Raw genomic sequence first — 21,646 nt, forward strand, 5'->3', positions numbered from 1 at the left:
ATAAACCCCATTGTTACTCCCTATTACTCCTTCAATTACTCCATATAACCCCATTATTACTCCCTATTACTCCTCTATTACTCCATATAACCCCATTATTACTCCCTATTTACTCCTCCTATTACTCCATATAAACCCATTATTACTCCCTATTACTCCTCCTATTACTCCATATAACCCCATTATTACTCCCTATTACTCCTCCCATTACTCCATATAACCCCATTATTACTTCCTATTACTACTCCTATTACTCCATATAACCCCATTATTACTCCCTATTACTCCTCCTATTACTCCATATAACCCCATTATTACTCCCTATTACTCCTCCTATTACTCCATATAACCCCATTATTACTCTATATAATCCCTCCTATTACTTCATATAACCCCATTATTGCTCCCTATTACTCCTCCTATTACTCCATATAACCCCATTATTACTCCCTATTACTACTCCTATTACTCCATATAACCCATTATTACTCCCTATTACTCCTCCTATTACTCCATATAACCCCATTATTACTTCCTATTACTTGTCCTATTACTCCATATAACCCCATTATTACTACCTGTTACTCCTCCTATTACTCCATATAACCCCATTATTACTCCCTATTACTCCCTATAACTACATTATTACTCCCTATTACTCCTCCTATTACTCCATAGAACCCAATTGTTACTCCCTATTACTCCTCCTATTACTCCATAAAACCCCATTATTACTCCCTTTTACTCCATATAAGCCCATTATTACTCCCTATTACTCCTCCTATTTCTCCATATAACACCATTATTACTTCCTATTACTTCTCCTATTACTCCATATAACCCCATTATTACTTCTTATTACTATTTCTGTTACTCCTCCTATTACTCCATATAACCCCATTATTACTCGCTATTACTCCTCCTATTACTCCATATAAACCCCATTATTACTTCCTATTACTCCTCCTATTACTCCATATAACCCCATTATTACTCCCTATTACTTCTCATATTACTCCATATAACCCCATTATTACTTTCTATTACTCCTCCTATTACTCCTCCTATTACTCCATAGAACACCATTATTACTCCCTATTACTACTCCTATTACTCCATATAACCCCATTATTACTCCCTATTACTCCTCCTTTTACTCCATATAACCCCATTATTACTCCCTATTACTCCTCCCATTAATCCATATAACCCCATTATTACTCCCTATTACTCCATGTAACCCCATTATTACTACCTATTACTCCTCCTATTACTCCATATAACCCCATTATTACTCCCTGTTACTCCCTATAACCACATTATTACTCCCTATTACTCCTCCTATTACTCCATAGAACCCCATTGTTACTCCCTATTACTCCTTCTATTACTCCATATAACCCCATTATTACTCCCTATTACTCCTCCTATTACTCCATAGAACCCAATTGTTACTCCCTATTACTCCTCCTATTACTCCATATAACCCCGTTATTACTCCCTATTACTCCTCCTATTACTCCATATAACCCCATTATTACTTTCTATTACTTCTCCTATTACTCCATATAACCCCATTATTACTCCCTATTACTTCTCCTTTTACTCCATATAACCCCATTATTACTCCCTATTACTCCTCCTATTACTCCATAGAACCCAATTGTTACTCCCTATTACTCCTCCTATTACTCCATATAACCCCATTATTACTCCCTATTACTCCTCCTATTACTCCATATAACCCCATTATTACTTTCTATTACTCCTCCCATTACTCCATATAACCCCATTATTACTCCCTATTACTCCTCCTATTACTCCATATAACCCCATTATTACTCCCTATTACCTCCTATTACTCCATATAACCCCATTACATTACTACTCCTATTACTCCATATATCATAACCCCATTATTACTCCCTATTACTCCTCCTATTACTCCATATAACCCCATTATTACTCCCTATTACTCCTCTTATTACTCCATATAACCCCATTATTACTCCTATTACTCCTCCTATTACTCCATATAACCCCATTATTACTCCCTAGTACTCCTCTTATTACTCCATATAACCCCATTATTACTCCCTATTACTCCTCCTATTACTCCATATAACCCCATTATTTCTTCCTATTACTCCTCCTATTACTCCATATAACCCCATTATTACTTCCTATTACTACTCCTATTACTCCATATAACCCCATTATTACTTCCTATTACTCCTCCTATTACTCCATATAACCCCATTATTACTCCCTATTACTTCTCATATTACTCCATATAACCCCATTATTACTTCCTATTACTCCTCCTATTACTCCATATAACCCCATTATTACTCCCTATTACTTCTCATATTACTCCATATAACCCCATTATTACTTTCTATTACTCCTCCTATTACTCCTCCTATTACTCCATAGAACACCATTATTACTCCCTATTACTACTCCTATTACTCCATATAACCCCATTATTACTCCCTATTACTCCTCCTATTACTCCATATAACCCCATTATTACTCCCTATTACTCCTCCCATTAATCCATATAACCCCATTATTACTCCTATTACTCCATGTAACCCCATTATTACTTCCTATTACTCCTCCTATTAATCCATATAACCCCATTATTACTCCCTATTACTCCTCCTATTACTCCATATAACCCCATTATTACTTCCTATTACTACTCCTATTACTCCATATAACCCCATTATTACTCCCTATTACTCCTCCTATTACTCCATATAACCCCATTATTACTTCCTATTAATACTCCTATTACTCCATATAACCCCATTATTACTCCCTATTACTTCTCCTATTACTCCATATAACGCCATTATTATTTCCTATTACTACTCCTATTACTCCATATAACACCATTATTACTCCCTATTACTCCTCCCATTACTCCATATAACCCCATTATTACTCTATATAATCCCTCCTATTACTCCATATAACCCCATTATTACTCCCTATTACTCCTCCTATTACTCCATATAACCCCATTATTACTCCCTATTACTTCTCCTTTTACTCCATATAACCCCATTATTACTTCCTATTACTACTACTATTACTCCATATAATCCCATTATTACTCCGTATTACTTCTCCTATTACTCCATATAACGCCATTATTACTTCCTATTACTACTCCTATTACTCCATATAACACCATTATTACTCCCTATTACTCCTCCTATTTCTCCATATAACACCATTATTACTTCCTATTACTTCTCCTATTACTCCATATAACCCCATTATTACTTCTTATTACTATTTCTGTTACTCCTCCTATTACTCCATGTAACCCCATTATTACTCGCTATTACTCCTCCTATTACTCCATATAACCCCATTATTACTTCCTATTACTCCTCCTATTACTCCATATAACCCCATTATTACTCCCTATTACTTCTCATATTACTCCATATAACCCCATTATTACTTTCTATTACTCCTCCTATTACTCCTCCTATTACTCCATAGAACACCATTATTACTCCTATTACTACTCCTATTACTCCATATAACCCCATTATTACTCCCTATTACTCCTCCTTTTACTCCATATAACCCCATTATTACTCCCTATTACTCCTCCCATTAATCCATATAACCCCATTATTACTCCCTATTACTCCATGTAACCCCATTATTACTACCTATTACTCCTCCTATTACTCCATATAACCCCATTATTACTCCCTGTTACTCCCTATAACCACATTATTACTCCCTATTACTCCTCCTATTACTCCATAGAACCCCATTGTTACTCCCTATTACTCCTTCTATTACTCCATATAACCCCATTATTACTCCCTATTACTCCTCCTATTACTCCATAGAACCCAATTGTTACTCCCTATTACTCCTCCTATTACTCCATATAACCCCATTATTACTCCCTATTACTCCTCCTATTACTCCATATAACCCCATTATTACTTTCTATTACTTCTCCTATTACTCCATATAACCCCATTATTACTCCCTATTACTTCTCCTTTTACTCCATATAACCCCATTATTACTCCCTATTACTCCTCCTATTACTCCATAGAACCCAATTGTACTCCCTATTACTCCTCCTATTACTCCATATAACCCCATTATTACTCCCTATTACTCCTCCTATTACTCCATATAACCCCATTATTACTTTCTATTACTCCTCCCATTACTCAATATAACCCCATTATTACTCCCTATTACTCCTCCTATTACTCCATATAACCCCATTATTACTCCCTATTACTCCTCCTATTACTCCATATAACCCCATTATTACTTCCTATTACTACTCCTATTACTCCATATAACCCCATTATTACTCCCTATTACTCCTCCTATTACTCCATATAACCCCATTATTACTCCCTAGTACTCCTCTTATTACTCCATATAACCCCATTATTACTCCCTATTACTCCTCCTATTACTCCATATAACCCCATTATTACTCCCTAGTACTCCTCTTATTACTCCATATAACCCCATTATTACTCCCTATTACTCCTCCTATTACTCCATATAACCCCATTATTTCTTCCTATTACTCCTCCTATTACTCCATATAACCCCATTATTACTTCCTATTACTACTCCTATTACTCCATATAACCCATTATTACTTCCTATTACTCCTCCTATTACTCCATATAACCCCATTATTACTCCCTATTACTTCTCATATTACTCCATATAACCCCATTATTACTTCCTATTACTCCTCCTATTACTCCATATAACCCCATTATTACTCCCTATTACTTCTCATATTACTCCATATAACCCCATTATTACTTTCTATTACTCCTCCTATTACTCCTCCTATTACTCCATAGAACACCATTATTACTCCCTATTACTACTCCTATTACTCCATATAACCCCATTATTACTCCCTATTACTCCTCCTATTACTCCATATAACCCCATTATTACTCCCTATTACTCCTCCCATTAATCCATATAACCCCATTATTACTCCCCTATTACTCCATGTAACCCCATTATTACTTCCTATTACTCCTCCTATTAATCCATATAACCCCATTATTACTCCCTATTACTCCTCCTATTACTCCATATAACAACATTATTACTTCCTATTAATACTCCTATTACTCCATATAACCCCATTATTACTCCCTATTACTTCTCCTATTACTCCATATAACGCATTATTATTTCCTATTACTACTCCTATTACTCCATATAACACCATTATTACTCCCTATTACTCCTCCCATTACTCCATATAACCCCATTATTACTCTATATAATCCCTCCTATTACTCCATATAACCCCATTATTACTCCCTATTACTCCTCCTATTACTCCATATAACCCCATTATTACTCCCTATTACTTCTCCTTTTACTCCATATAACCCCATTATTACTTCCTATTACTACTACTATTACTCCATATAATCCCATTATTACTCCGTATTACTTCTCCTATTACTCCATATAACGCCATTATTACTTCCTATTACTACTCCTATTACTCCATATAACACCATTATTACTCCCTATTACTCCTCCTATTACTCCATATAACCCCAATATTACTCCCTATTACTTCTCCTTTTACTCCATATAACCCCATTGTTACTCCATGTTACTCCTCCTATTACTCCATATAACCCCATTATTACTTCCTATTACTCCTCCTATTAATCCATATAACCCCATTATTACTCACTATTGCTCCTTCTATTACTCCATATAACCCCATTATTACTTCCTATTACTACTCCTATTGCTCCATATAACACCATTATTACTCCCTATTACTCCTCCTATTACTCCATATAACCCCATTATTACTTCCTATTACTCCTCCTATTAATCCATATAACCCCATTATTACTCCTCCTATTACTCCATATAACCCCATTATTACTTCCTATTACTACTCCTATTACTCCATATAACCCCATTATTACTCCCTATTACTTCTCCTATTACTCCATATAACGCCATTATTACTTCCTATTACTACTCCTATTACTCCATATAACACCATTATTACTCCCTATTACTTCTCCTATTACTCCATATAATCCCATTATTACTTCCTATTACTCCTCCTATTACTCCTCCTATTACTCCATATAACCCCATTATTACTTCCTATTACTCCTCCTATTACTCCATATAACTCCATTATTACTCCCTATTACTTCTATTACTCCATATAACCCCATTATTAATCCCGATTACTCCTCCTATTACTCCATATAACCACATTATTACTTCCTATTACTTCTCCTATTACTCCTTAGAACCCCATTATTACTCCCTATTACGCCATATAACCCCATTATTACTTCATATTACTCCTCCTATTACTCCATATAACCCCATTATTACTCCCTATTACTCCTCCTATTACTCCATATAACCCCATTATTACTCCCTATTACTCCTCCTATTACTCCACATAACCCCATTATTACTTCCTATTACTACTCCTATTACTCCATATAACCCCATTATTACTCCCTATTACTCCTCCTATTACTCCATATAACCCCATTATTACTTCCTATTACTTCTCCTATTACTCCATATAACCCCATTATTACTACATATTACTCCTCCTATTACTCCATATAACCCCATTATTACTCCCTGTTACTCCCTATAACCACATTATTACTTCCTATTACTCCTCCTATTACTCCATAGAACCCCATTGTTACTCCCTATTACTCATTCTATTACTCCATATAACCCCATTATTACTCCCTATTACTCCTCCTATTACTCCATAGAACCCAATTGTTACTCCCTATTACTCCTCCTATTACTCCATATAACCCCATTATTACTCCCTATTACTCCTCCTATTACTCCATATAACCCCATTATTACTTTCTATTACTTCTCCTATTACTCCATATAACCCCATTATTACTCCCTATTACTTCTCCTTTTACTCCATATAACCCCATTATTACTCGCTATTACTCCTCCCATTACTCCATATAACCCCATTATTACTCCTATTACTCCATATAACCCCATTATTGCTCCCTATTACTCCTCCTATTACTCCATATAACCCCATTATTACTCCCTAGTACTCCTCTTATTACTCCATATAACCCCATTATTACTCCCTATTACTCCTCCTATTACTCCATATAACCCCATTATTTCTTCCTATTACTGCTCCTATTACTCCATATAACCCGATTATTACTTCCTATTACTACTCCTATTACTCCATATAACCCCATTATTACTTCTTATTACTATTTCTGTTACTCCTCCTATTACTCCATATAACCCGATTATTACTCGCTATTACTCCTCCTATTACTCCATATAACCCCATTATTACTTCCTATTACTCCTCCTATTACTCCATATAACCCCATTATTACTCCCTATTACTTCTCATATTACTCCATATAACCCCATTATTACTTTCTATTACTCCTCCTATTACTCCTCCTATTACTCCATAGAACACCATTATTACTCCCTATTACTACTCCTATTACTCCATATAACCCCATTATTACTCCCTATTACTCCTCCTATTACTCCATATAACCCCATTATTACTCCCTATTACTCCTCCCATTAATCCATATAACCCCATTATTACTCCCTATTACTCCATGTAACCCCATTATTACTTCCTATTACTCCTCCTATTAATCCATATAACCCCATTATTACTCCCTATTACTCCTCCTATTACTCCATATAACCCCATTATTACTTCCTATTACTACTCCTATTACTCCATATAACCCCATTATTACTCCCTATTACTCCTCCCTTTACTCCATATAACCCCATTATTACTCCCTATTACTTCTCCTATTACTCCATATAACGCCATTATTACTTCCTATTACTACTCCTATTACTCCATATAACACCATTATTACTCCCTACTACTCCTCCTATTACTCCATATAACCCCAATATTACTCCCTATTACTCCTCCTATTACTCCATATAACCCATTATTACTCCCTATTACTCCTCCTATTACTCCATATAACCCCATTATTACTTCCTATTAATACTCCTATTACTCCATATAACCCCATTATTACTCCCTATTACTTCTCCTATTACTCCATATAACGCCATTATTATTTCCTATTACTACTCCTATTACTCCATATAACACCATTATTACTCCCTATTACTCCTCCCATTACTCCATATAACCCCATTATTACTCTATGTAATCCCTCCTATTACTCCATATAACCCCATTATTACTCCCTATTACTCCTCCTATTACTCCATATAACCCCATTATTACTTCCTATTACTACTACTATTACTCCATATAATCCCATTATTACTCCTCCATAATAACCCCATTATTACTCCCTATTACTCCTCCTATTACTCCATATAACCCCATTATTACTTCCTATTAATACTCCTATACTCCATATAACCCCATTATTACTCCCTATTACTTCTCCTATTACTCCATATAACCCATTATTATTTCCTATTACTACTCCTATTACTCCATATAACACCATTATTACTCCCTATTACTCTCCCATTACTCCATATAACCCCATTATTATAACCCCATTATTACTCTATTACTACTACTATTACTCCATTATCCCATTATTACTCCCTATTACTCTCCTACTATTACTTCTCCTATTAACCCAATATTACTCCATACTTCCTATTACTACTCCTATTACTCCATATAACCCCATTATTACTCCCTATTACTTCTCCTATTACTCCATATAACGCCATTATTACTTCCTATTACTACTCCTATTACTCCATATAACACCATTATTACTCCCTATTACTTCTCCTATTACTCCATATAATCCCATTATTACTTCCTATTACTCCTCCTATTACTCCTCCTATTACTCCATATAACCCCATTATTACTTCCTATTACTCCTCCTATTACTCCATATAACTCCATTATTACTCCCTATTACTTCTATTACTCCATATAACCCCATTATTAATCCCGATTACTCCTCCTATTACTCCATATAACCACATTATTACTTCCTATTACTTCTCCTATTACTCCTTAAAACCCCATTATTACTCCCTATTACGCCATATAACCCCATTATTACTTCCTATTACTCCTCCTATTACTCCATATAACCCCATTATTACTCCTCCTATTACTCCATAAAACCCCATTATTACTCCCTTTTACTCCATATAACCCCATTATTACTCCCTATTACTCCTCCTATTACTCCATATAACTCCATTATTACTTCCTATTACTACTCCTATTACTCCATATAACTCCATTATTACTTCCTATTACTCCTCCTATTACTCCATATAACCCCAATATTACTCCCTATTACTTCTCCTATTTCTCCATATAACCCCATTATTACTCCTCCTATTACTCCATAAAACCCCATTATTACTCCCTTTTACTCCATATAACCCCATTATTACTCCCTATTGCTCCTCCTATTACTCCATATAACTCCATTATTACTCCCTATTACTCCTCCTATTACTCCATATAACCGCATTATTACTCCCTATTACTCTCCTATTACTCCATATAACCCCATTATTACTCCCTATTACTCCTCCTATTACTCCATATAACTCCATTATTACTCCCTATTACTCCTCCTATTACTCCATATAACCCCATTATTACTCCCTATTACTCCTCCTATTACTCCATATAACCTCAATATTACTTCCTATTACTCCTCCTATTACTCCATATAACCCCAATATTACTCCCTATTACTCCTCCTATTACTCCATATAACCCCATTATTACTTCCTATTACTTCTCCTATTACTCCTCCTTTTACTCCATATAACCCCATTATTACTCCCTATTACTCCTCCCGTTACTCCATATAACCCCATTATTACTCCCTATTGCTCCATATGACCCCATTATTACTTCCTATTACTACTCCTATTACTCCATATAACCCCATTATTACTCCCTATTACTCCTCCTATTACTTCTTATAACCCCATTATTACTCCCTATTACTCCCTATAACCACATTATTACTCCCTATTACTCCTCCTATTGCTCCATAGAACCCCATTGTTACTCCCTATTACTCCATAAAACCCCATTATTACTCCCTATTACTCCTCCTATTACTCCATATAACCCCATTATTACTTCCTATTACTTCCCCTATTACTCCATATAACCCCATTATTACTCCCTATTACTCCTCCCATTATTCCATATAACCCTATTATTACTCCTATTACTCCATATAACCCCATTATTACTCCCTATTACTCCATATAACCCCATTATTACTTCCTATTACTACTCCTATTACTCCATATAACCCCATTATTACTCCCTATTACTCCTCCTATTACTCAATATAACCCCATTATTACTTCCTATTACTTCTCCTATTACTCCATATAACCCCATTATTACTCCATATTACTCCATATAACCCCATTATTACTCCCTATTACTCCTCCTATTACTCAATATAACCCCATTATTACTTCCTATTACTCCTCCTATTACTCCATATAACCCATTATTACTTCCTATTACTACTCCTATTACTCCATATAACCCCATTATTACTCCCTATTACTCCTCCTATTACTCAATATAACCCCATTATTACTTCCTATTACTTCTCCTATTACTCCATATAACCCCATTATTACTACCTATTACTCCTCCTATTACTCCATATAACCCCATTATTACTCCCTGTTACTCCCTATAACCACATTATTACTCCCTATTACTCCTCCTATTACTCCATAGAACCCCATTGTTACTCCCTCTTACTCCTTCTATTACTCCATATAACCCCATTATTACTCCCTATTACTCCTCCTATTACTCCCTATAACCACATTATTACTCCCTATTACTCCTCCTATTACTCCATAGAACCCCATTGTTACTCCCTATTACTCCTTCTATTACTCCATATAACCCCATTGTTACTCCCTATTACTCCTTCTATTACTCCATATAACCCCATTATTACTCCCTATTACTCCTCCCATTACTCCATATAACTCCATTATTACTTCCTATTACTACTCCTATTACTCCATATAACCCCATTATTACTCCCTATTACTCCTCCTATTACTCCATATAACCCCATTATTACTCCCTATTACTCCTCCTATTACTCCATATAACCCCATTATTACTCTATATAATCCCTCCTATTACTTCATATAACCCCATTATTGCTCCCTATTACTCCTCCTATTACTCCATATAACCCCATTATTACTCCCTATTACTCCTCCTATTACTCCATATAACCCCATTATTACTTCCTATTACTTGTCCTATTACTCCATATAACCCCATTATTACTACCTGTTACTCCTCCTATTACTCCATATAACCCCATTATTACTCCCTATTACTCCCTATAACTACATTATTACTCCCTATTACTCCTCCTATTACTCCATAGAACCCAATTGTTACTCCCTATTACTCCTCCTATTACTCCATAAAACCCATTATTACTCCCTTTTACTCCATATAAGCCCATTATTACTCCCTATTACTTCTCCTATTACTCCATATAACCCCATTATTACTCCCTATTACTCCTCCTATTACTCCATATAACCCCATTATTACTCCCTATTACTCCTTCTATTACTCCATATAACCCCATTATTACTCCCTATTACTCCTCCTATTACTCCATATAACCCCATTATTACTTCCTATTACTTCTCCTATTACTCCATATAACCCCATTATTACTCGCTATTACTCCATATAACCCCATTATTACTCCTTATTACTCCTCCTATTACTCCATATAACCCCATTATTACTTCCTATTACTCCTCCTATTACTCAATATAACCCCATTATTACTCCCTATTCTCCTATTACTCCATATAACCCCATTATTACTACCTATTACTCCTCCCATTACTCCATATAATGCCATTATTACTCCTCCTATTACTCCATATAACCCCATTATTTCTCCCTATTACTCCTCCTTTTACTCCATATAACCCCATTATTACTCCCTATTACTCCTCCCGTTACTCCATATAACCCCATTATTACTCCCTATTGCTCCATATAACCCCATTATTACTTCCTATTACTACTCCTATTACTCCATATAACCCCATTATTACTCCCTATTACTCCTCCTATTACTCCCTATAACCCCATTATTACTCCCTATTACTCCCTATAACCACATTATTACTCCCTATTACTCCTCCTATTACTCCATAGAACCCCATTGTTACTCCCTATTACTCCTCCTATTACTCCATATAACCCCATTATTACTCCCTATTACTCCTCCTATTACTCCCTATAACCCCATTATTACTCCCTATTACTCCTCCTATTACTCCCTATAACCCCATTATTACTCCCTATTACTCCCTATAACCACATTATTACTCCCTATTACTCCTCCTATTACTCCATAGAACCCCATTGTTACTCCCTATTACTCCTCCTATTACTCCATATAACTCCATTATTACTCCCTATTACTCCTCCTATTACTCCCTATAACCCCATTATTACTCCCTATTACTTCTCCTTTTACTCCATATAACCCCGTTATTACTCGCTATTACTCCTCTTATTACTCCATATAACCCCGTTATTACTCCCTATTACTTCTCCTATTACTCCCTATAACCCCATTATTACTCCCTATTACTCCCTATAACCACATTATTACTCCCTATTACTCCTTCTATTACTCCATAGAACCCCATTGTTACTCCCTATTACTCCTCCTATTACTCCATATAACTCCATTATTACTTCCTATTACTTCTCCTATTACTCCATATAACCCCATTATTACTCCCTATTACTTCTCCTTTTACTCCATATAACCCCATTATTACTCGCTATTACTCCTCTTATTACTCCATATAACCCCATTATTACTCCCTATTACTCCCTATAACCACATTATTACTCCCTATTACTCCCTATAACCACATCATTACTCCCTATTACTCCTCCTATTACTCCATAGAACCCCATTGTTACTCCCTATTACTCCTCCTATTACTCCATATAACCCCATTATTACTCCCTATTACTCCTCCTATTACTCCCTATAACCCCATTATTACTCCCTATTACTCCTCCTATTACTCCCTATAACCCCATTATTACTCCCTATTACTCCCTATAACCACATTATTACTCCCTATTACTCCTCCTATTACTCCATAGAACCCCATTGTTACTCCCTATTACTCCTCCTATTACTCCATATAACTCCATTATTACTCCCTATTACTCCTCCTATTACTCCCTATAACCCCATTATTACTCCCTATTACTTCTCCTTTTACTCCATATAACCCCGTTATTACTCGCTATTACTCCTCTTATTACTCCATATAACCCCGTTATTACTCCCTATTACTTCTCCTATTACTCCCTATAACCCCATTATTACTCCCTATTACTCCCTATAACCACATTATTACTCCCTATTACTCCTCCTATTACTCCATAGAACCCCATTGTTACTCCCTATTACTCCTCCTATTACTCCATATAACCCCATTATTACTCCCTATTACTCCTCCTATTACTCCCTATAACCCCATTATTACTCCCTATTACTTCTCCTTTTACTCCATATAACCCCGTTATTACTCGCTATTACTGCTCTTATTACTCCATATAACCCCATTATTACTCCCTATTACTCCTCCCATTACTCTATATAACCCCATTATTACCCCCTATTACTCCTCCTATTACTCCATATAACCCCATTATTACTCCTCCTAGTACTCCTCCTATTTCTCCATATAACCCCATTATTACCCCCTATTACTCTTCTTATTACTCCATATAACCCCATTATTACTTCCTATTACTCCTCCTATTACTCCATATAACCCCATTATTACCCCCTATTACTCTTCTTATTACTCCATATAACCCCATTATTACTTCCTATTACTCCTCCTATTACTCCATATAACCCCATTATTACCCCCTATTACTCCTCCTATTACTCCATATAACCCCATTATTACTCCCTATTACTCCTCCTATTACTCCATATAACCCCATTATTACCCCCTATTACTCCTCTTATTACTCCATATAACCCCATTATTACCCCCTATTACTCCTCTTATTACTCCATATAACCCCATTATTACCCCCTATTACTCCTCCTATTACTCCATATAACCCCATTATTACTCCTCCTAGTACTCCTCCTATTTCTCCATATAACCCCATTATTACCCCCTATTACTCTTCTTATTACTCCATATAACCCCATTATTACTTCCTATTACTCCTCCTATTACTCCATATAACCCCATTATTACCCCCTATTACTCCTCCTATTACTCCATATAACCCCATTATTACTCCCTATTACTCCTCCTATTACTCCATATAACCCCATTATTACCCCCTATTACTCCTCTTATTACTCCATATAACCCCATTATTACCCCCTATTACTCCTCCTATTACTCCATATAACCCCATTATTACCCCCTATTACTCCTCTTATTACTCCATATAACCCCATTATTACTCCCTATTACTCCTCCTATTACTCCATATAACCCCATTATTACCCCCTATTACTCCTCTTATTACTCCATATAACCCCATTATTACCCCCTATTACTCCTCTTATTACTCCATATAACCCCATTATTACTCCCTATTACTCCTCCTATTACTCCATATAACACCATTATTACTCCCTATTACTCCTCCTATTACTCCATATAACCCCATTATTACCCCCTATTACTCCTCTTATTACTCCATATAACCCCATTATTACCCCCTATTACTCCTCTTATTACTCCATATAACCCCATTATTACTCCATATTAGCCGTCCTACAAGCCTTTCTATTACTTTGTCTCTTGTATTTCTAGACTTTTGGATCTGGTCTCTTCTGCCTCCTACTCATGTCGTTCGCAGGTAATTTTCTCTCTGGTCTTACATTTGTCACTGTGTGTCCAGACAGCAGATTATATCATTATTATACATGATCCCCCTGACACTCTACATCGTACCCCAAGTGTTCATATGGGGATCTAATGAGTAAATTCTCTACTGTTCGGGAATCCCTGGAGCCCACAAGATAACCAGGCCTGGTCAATGGCACGGCAGCTTGGGAACGGACCAGCACCGTAACGGCTGGATAAAGCTGAATCCACAGTTTTCACCAGGAGAACGTTATGAAGGGCCAATAATTACATCAATGAGATCACATCGATTGTCCTGTGATTGTGCAGAATTCCTCAGTGACGTCTACTCATCTACTCGCCCGATTCCTCAAAGGCCAATGATCAACCTCTTGGCTAATGCAAAGTATAATGCTCAGGAGTAAAGGTCATTTAGGTGAAACTAGAGCTGTTCTTCCTATTGATTAACCTGAAGATTTTCTTCTCATAGAACAGGGGTCTCAAACACGCGGCCCGCAGGCACCACAGAGTCCGACCCCTTGACGATCCCGACCTGGTCCAGGAGGAGCCGCCGACAGCAGCGCTGAATTGCCGCACAGAGACTGTTTCCCAGCACAGCATTTCCAATGCCAGCCGCCGGCCAATCAGAGGCCAGCAGCTGATATCTGCGTGTCGGCGCAGCGAGTATGACGTCATTGCCATATGCAGATGTCAGCTGCTGGCCTCTGATTGGCCGGCGGCTGACATTGAAAATGCTGTGCTGGGAGACAGTCTCTGTGCGGCAATGCAGCGCTGCTGTCGGCGGCTCCTCCTGGACCAGGTCGGGATCGTCAAGGGGTCGGACTCTGTGGTGCCTGCGGGCCACATCTGCAGGAAGGCCGCCGAGGGAACGGAGGACAGGTGAGAATCATCTTTTTTTTTTTTCTATTTTATTTGTGTGAAGAACAGGGGGCACATAGCCACAACATGGGGACCGGGATGGGGCACATAGCCACAAGAGGGGACCTGGATGGGGCACATAGCCACAAGATGGGGACCGGGATGGGGCACATAGCCACAAGAGGGGACCTGGATGGGGCACATAGCCACAAGAGGGGACCTGGATGGGGCACATAGCCACAAGAGGGGACCTGGATGGGGCACATAGCCACAAGAGGGGACCTGGATGGGGCACATAGCCACAAGAGGGGACCTGGATGGGGCACATAGCCACAAGATGGGGACCGGGATGGGGCACATAGCCACAAGAGGGGACCTGGATGGGGCACATAGCCACAAGATGGGGACCGGGATGGGGCACATAGCCACAAGAGGGGACCTGGATGGGGCACATAGCCACAAGAGGGGACCTGGATGGGGCACATAGCCACAGGATGGGGACCTGGATGGGGCACAGAGCCTCAAGATGTGGACCTGGATGGGGCACATAATGGGGACCTGGATGGGGCACAGAGCCACAAGATGGGGACCAGAGCCACAAGATGGGGACCTGGATGGGGCACATAGCCACAGGATGTGGACCTGGATGGGGCACAGAGCCTCAAGATGTGGACCTGGATGGGGCACATAATGGGGACCTGGATGGGGCACAGAGCCACAAGATGGGGACCAGAGCCACAAGATGGGGACCAGAGCCACAAGATGGGGACCTGGATGGGGAACATTGCCACAGGATGGGGACCTGGATGGGGCACATAGCCACAAGAGGGGACCTGGATGGGGCACATAGCCACAAGAGGGGACCTGGATGGGGCACATAGCCACAAGAGGGGACCTGGATGGGGCACATAGCCACAAGAGGGGACCTGGATGGGGCACATAGCCACAGGATGGGGACCTGGATGGGGCACAGAGCCTCAAGATGTGGACCTGGATGGGGCACATAATGGGGACCTGGATGGGGCACAGAGCCACAAGATGGGGACCAGAGCCACAAGATGGGGACCTGGATGGGGCACATAGCCACAGGATGTGGACCTGGATGGGGCACAGAGCCTCAAGATGTGGACCTGGATGGGGCACATAATGGGGACCTGGATGGGGCACAGAGCCACAAGATGGGGACCAGAGCCACAAGATGGGGACCAGAGCCACAAGATGGGGACCTGGATGGGGAACATTGCCACAGGATGGGGACCTGGATGGGGCACATAGCCACAAGAGGGGACCTGGATGGGGCACATAGCCACAAGAGGGGACCTGGATGGGGCACATAGCCACAAGAGGGGACCTGGATGGGGCACATAGCCACAAGAGGGGACCTGGATGGGGCACATAGCCACAGGATGGGGACCTGGATGGGGCACAGAGCCTCAAGATGTGGACCTGGATGGGGCACATAATGGGGACCTGGATGGGGCACAGAGCCACAAGATGGGGACCAGAGCCACAAGATGGGGACCTGGATGGGGCACATAGCCACAGGATGTGGACCTGGATGGGGCACAGAGCCTCAAGATGTGGACCTGGATGGGGCACATAATGGGGACCTGGATGGGGCACAGAGCCACAAGATGGGGACCAGAGCCACAAGATGGGGACCAGAGCCACAAGATGGGGACCAGAGCCACAAGATGGGGACCTGGATGGGGAACATTGCCACAGGATGGGGACCTGGATGGGGCACATAGCCCCAAGATGGGGACCTGGATGAGGCACATTAGTACAAGATGGGCGCCAGGATGGGGAACGTTGCCACAGGATGGGGACCTGGATGGGGCACATAGCCACAGGATGGGGACCTGGATGGGGCACATTAGTACAAGATGGGGACTTGGATGGGGAACATTACTACAAGATGTTTTCCATTATTACTATATGATGCTAATTGTAAGACAATATTACTGTATGTGGCCAATTGGGGGAAATAAAATTGTAAAAAAAATAAAAAATAAAATAAAGCATGAAAAAATATTGGGCACTAAAAATGCTGTTTTATATGTAAACTAAAGTAAACACAAAAAAGTGCACGTTTATTATCGCCACATCCATAACGACCCAAGCTATAAAAAAATAAACACGGCAAAAATGTTCAAAAGGTGTACACAAAAAAAAATGGTATCACTAAAAATGTCACATTGAACAAAGAATGCGGCCCCCCAAATTCAAATTTTTTCCATGTGCGGCCCATATACCCAGCCGAGTTTGAGACCCCTGTCATAGAAGAACTTAAAGATATCTGTCAGGGGTCAACACTTCCGATCCCACTGCTTCCACCAATTGTTAGGACAATGACACAATTGACTGATGACTGATGGACGAGGCACCAGCTACTAATGCTACTAGGCCGGTTATTGGACGCTTTCACAGTGAACTGTATAGGATAGGATATGCACATCCAATTACACCCTTGACCAGCAACCATCCAGGGAGAATCATGTATATGTGTGTATATATATATATATATATATGGTCACCGCCAAGCTCCACAATAACCAAAGAAAAGCTAGCTGCCACCACCAATCAATTACACAGGTTGATTGGACACCCGTTACTGGTAACGTTGAGCCTCACGAGGCATTAGCAGTGCGATTTACAGAGCAAAAGGAACAAAGCGATTTGGGTGTGATGTATCAGGAACGAAAAGGCTAACTTGGTGAAGTGAGAAAAATTTAGGCAAAAATTTAATTTATGGGATCAAATATCAAAAATTGTCATGCGCATATGTATTCACCCCTTTTGGCTTGAAGCCCCTAAAAATTTCTGGTGCAAGCAACTCCCTTCATAAGTCTCATGCTTAGTGACAGGACGTCTACCTGTGTGCAATCTTAGTGTCACATGTCTGTCAGTATATACATTTTACCTTTTCTGAAAGGCCACAGAGGCTGCACCACCATTAACAAGAGGCACTATTGACCAAACACCATGAAGACCAAGGAGATATCCACACAACATCATGAAGACCAAGGAGATCTCCAAACACCACCACGAAGACCAAGGAGATCTCCAAACACCACCATGAAGACCAAAGGAGATCTCCAAACATCACCATGAAAACCAAGGAGATCTCCAAACACCACCATGAAGACCAAGGAGATCTCCAAACATCACCATGAAAACCAAGGAGATCTCCAAACATCACCATGAAGACCAAGGAGATCTCCAAACGTCACCATGAAGACCAAGGAGATCTCCAAACGTCACCATGAAGACCAAACAAGTCTCCTAAAAATGAAATATGCCAGAAATGAGCCAGAAGTGACCAGAAGGTACGCATAACTGTTTACTAATTGAACTTACATTCTCTTTCTCATTCACACTTAACATTCATCATTCTTACATATGCTCTTACTGTTTTTGCACCACTAATCCTCACTCTCCTTCGCTATCACCAAACCCCAGCACCCTCTAACCAAATCATCATCTCTCCTTCCCTCTTGCCTCCCCACCTGACCTCATCTGCAGACCTGCTCCTCAACCTCAGATCTATCCTACCAAAACATAACACAAGCCGGACACTCTCCTTCTCCCACCTGCTCTCCCTCTCTCTGCTTCTCCTCACTGCTGGCGACATATCTCCCAATCCTGGACCCCCACAGCTTGCACCTTGCACCAATTTCCCCAACTATCGCATCAAACCAACTGCAAACTACCGCAACCTCTCTTACGCAAAACCGTTCCCCCTGACACCCACCCCCCTGCTCCCTGTCTTTGGAGCACTCTGGAATGCCCGCTCTATCTGCAACAAGCTCCATTTTGTCCACGACCTCTTTACCTCTCGTCCTCTCTCCTTCCTCGGCATCACAGAGATATGGCTGACACCCTCCGACACTGCCTCCCCTGCTGCGCTGTGTTACGGTTGCTTGCACTTCACCCACACTCCTCGACCTGGTAACAGACATGGTGGAGGAGTGGGTCTTCTCCTCTCTAACTACTGCACCTTTAGCCCTACTCCTCCTCTACCCTCTCGTATTCTCCCTTCTTTTGAAGTCCACTCTGTCCACATCTACTCTCCCTCCAACCTCCAAGTGGCTGTCATATACCGACCTCCGGGCCCGATCACTGCCTTTATTGACCAATTCTCCACCTGGCCTCTTTACTTTCTCTCTGCTGACATTCCCACCATCATTATGGGCGATTTCAACATCCCCACTGACACTCGCCAGTTAGCAGCATCCAAACTCCTGTCGCTTACTTCATCCTTTGGACTTACTCAGTGGTCCTCCTCAGCCACCCACACAGACGGACACACACTAGACCTCATCTTCACCCGACTCTACTCCCTATCTAACCTCACAACAGTTCTCGGGTCACAGATGGCAGTTTTCCGCTCTTCAGTGAGATGCTTGGTACCTTGGGATATGCAATGACCTAAAAACACAACTTTGGCACAACACCATTGTAGCTTTCGCAGAGTAACTTTGCATCCAATGGTGGCCAGAAATTGGAGCAAAGAATAGCCGAACCTGTGGCAAGTTTGGTCATCGGGACAAGGAGGAGTAGATCATCGATATATTGTATCAATGTGACTTCAGGGTTCTCACTCTTCCAGAGTTGGAGACAAGTAGTTAAGGCCAGTGTGAAGTGATGAGGAAAGTTCTGAGCTCCTTGAGGCATAGCGGTCCAGGTGTACTGTACTCCTCTGTGTGTAAAAGCAAAAAGATACTGACAGTCTGGATGCAGAGGCACACTGAAGAAGGCGTTTGCCAAGTCGATTACTGTGAAATGCGTTGCCTCAGGGGGTATTTCACTGAGTAATGTATGTGGATTTGGCACCACTGGGGTCTCCAGGATTGTAACTGCATTCACAGCTCTCAGATCTTGCACCATCCTAAATTTATCCGGTTCTCCTCTTGCAGTTTTCTTCTTCACTGGAAACAATGGAGTATTAGCAGGAGAAACACAGGGAATTAATGCTCCTTTCTTGAGTAGTTCTTGGATCTGGGCATCTAATGACGCTTCTTGGGCTGCTTTCAGTGGGTACTGTGGGAGTCTGGGAATCCGTGCACCTTCTTTCAGGAAAACTTGGACTGGCGGGACAGGCAGCCGGCCTATATTATCAGGACCTTGAGACCAGAGTTCAGGTGGTATGCCGTCAAGATAATGCTGTGGTATGGCGGTTGTTGCAAATTGGATGACACACAATGGGAGGGCATGTACCTTTGCTTGTTCCTCTAATGATAACGGAGTAGAGACATCTAGATGCATTCCATTCTCATCATATGATATCTGAGCATTTAACTTCTGGAGTAGATCTGCTCCCAACAAATTAAGCGGGCAGGTGTCTGAAACGAGCAATCTGGCCAGCAGCTTCTGTTCTTTCCCAATAGGCAGTGGAAGTGTTAGTCGGGACGAGTGTGGTTTTCCATCCACTCCCACACATGAAAGGAAATCATCAGATATAAGCGATTCATAGGGTATATCTCTTGACCATATTACTGATCTGGCTGCACCCGTGTCTACTAGAAAAGGTAAAGTTCTGTCCCCTACATCTATTTTGACAGTAGAAATCAGTCCAGATTTAGTGGGGACGTTTTCCACTGAGGTCAAGGTGAGCACGGGTTTGCCACTGTCCTATGCGGGGTAATTCTTGTCTTCTCCCGCAAACCGGCGTGGTGGGTCCCTTTTGTTGTTCTGAGGATATGGGTTGTCACGATATTGTGGATCCCTGTTATTTTGGTACATCTGTTGCGGTGGCTGGTCTCTG

The 21,646-nt window shown here is 40.2% G+C and overlaps 1 protein-coding gene across 5 annotated transcripts in view; it reads left to right on the forward strand.

Annotated features, from left to right (window-relative positions):
• The window catches only part of LOC141167189 (phospholipid scramblase 1-like), a 477,203-nt gene that overhangs the window by 314,408 nt on the left and 141,149 nt on the right, over window positions 1-21,646 (forward strand). For all 5 annotated transcript variants that reach the window (XM_073654619.1, XM_073654616.1, XM_073654614.1 and 2 more), the window contains one exon: window positions 14,968-15,013. In XM_073654619.1, the coding sequence (XP_073510720.1) occupies window positions 15,001-15,013 (13 nt within the window). In that variant the 5' untranslated portion in view covers window positions 14,968-15,000. The remainder of the gene's footprint in view (window positions 1-14,967; window positions 15,014-21,646) is intronic.

This window comes from Phyllobates terribilis, unplaced genomic scaffold (genome assembly GCF_046119375.1).
Source record: "Phyllobates terribilis strain yellow unplaced genomic scaffold, ASM4611937v1 Scaffold_11__3_contigs__length_659146591, whole genome shotgun sequence".
NCBI classification, from domain to species: domain Eukaryota; kingdom Metazoa; phylum Chordata; class Amphibia; order Anura; family Dendrobatidae; genus Phyllobates; species Phyllobates terribilis.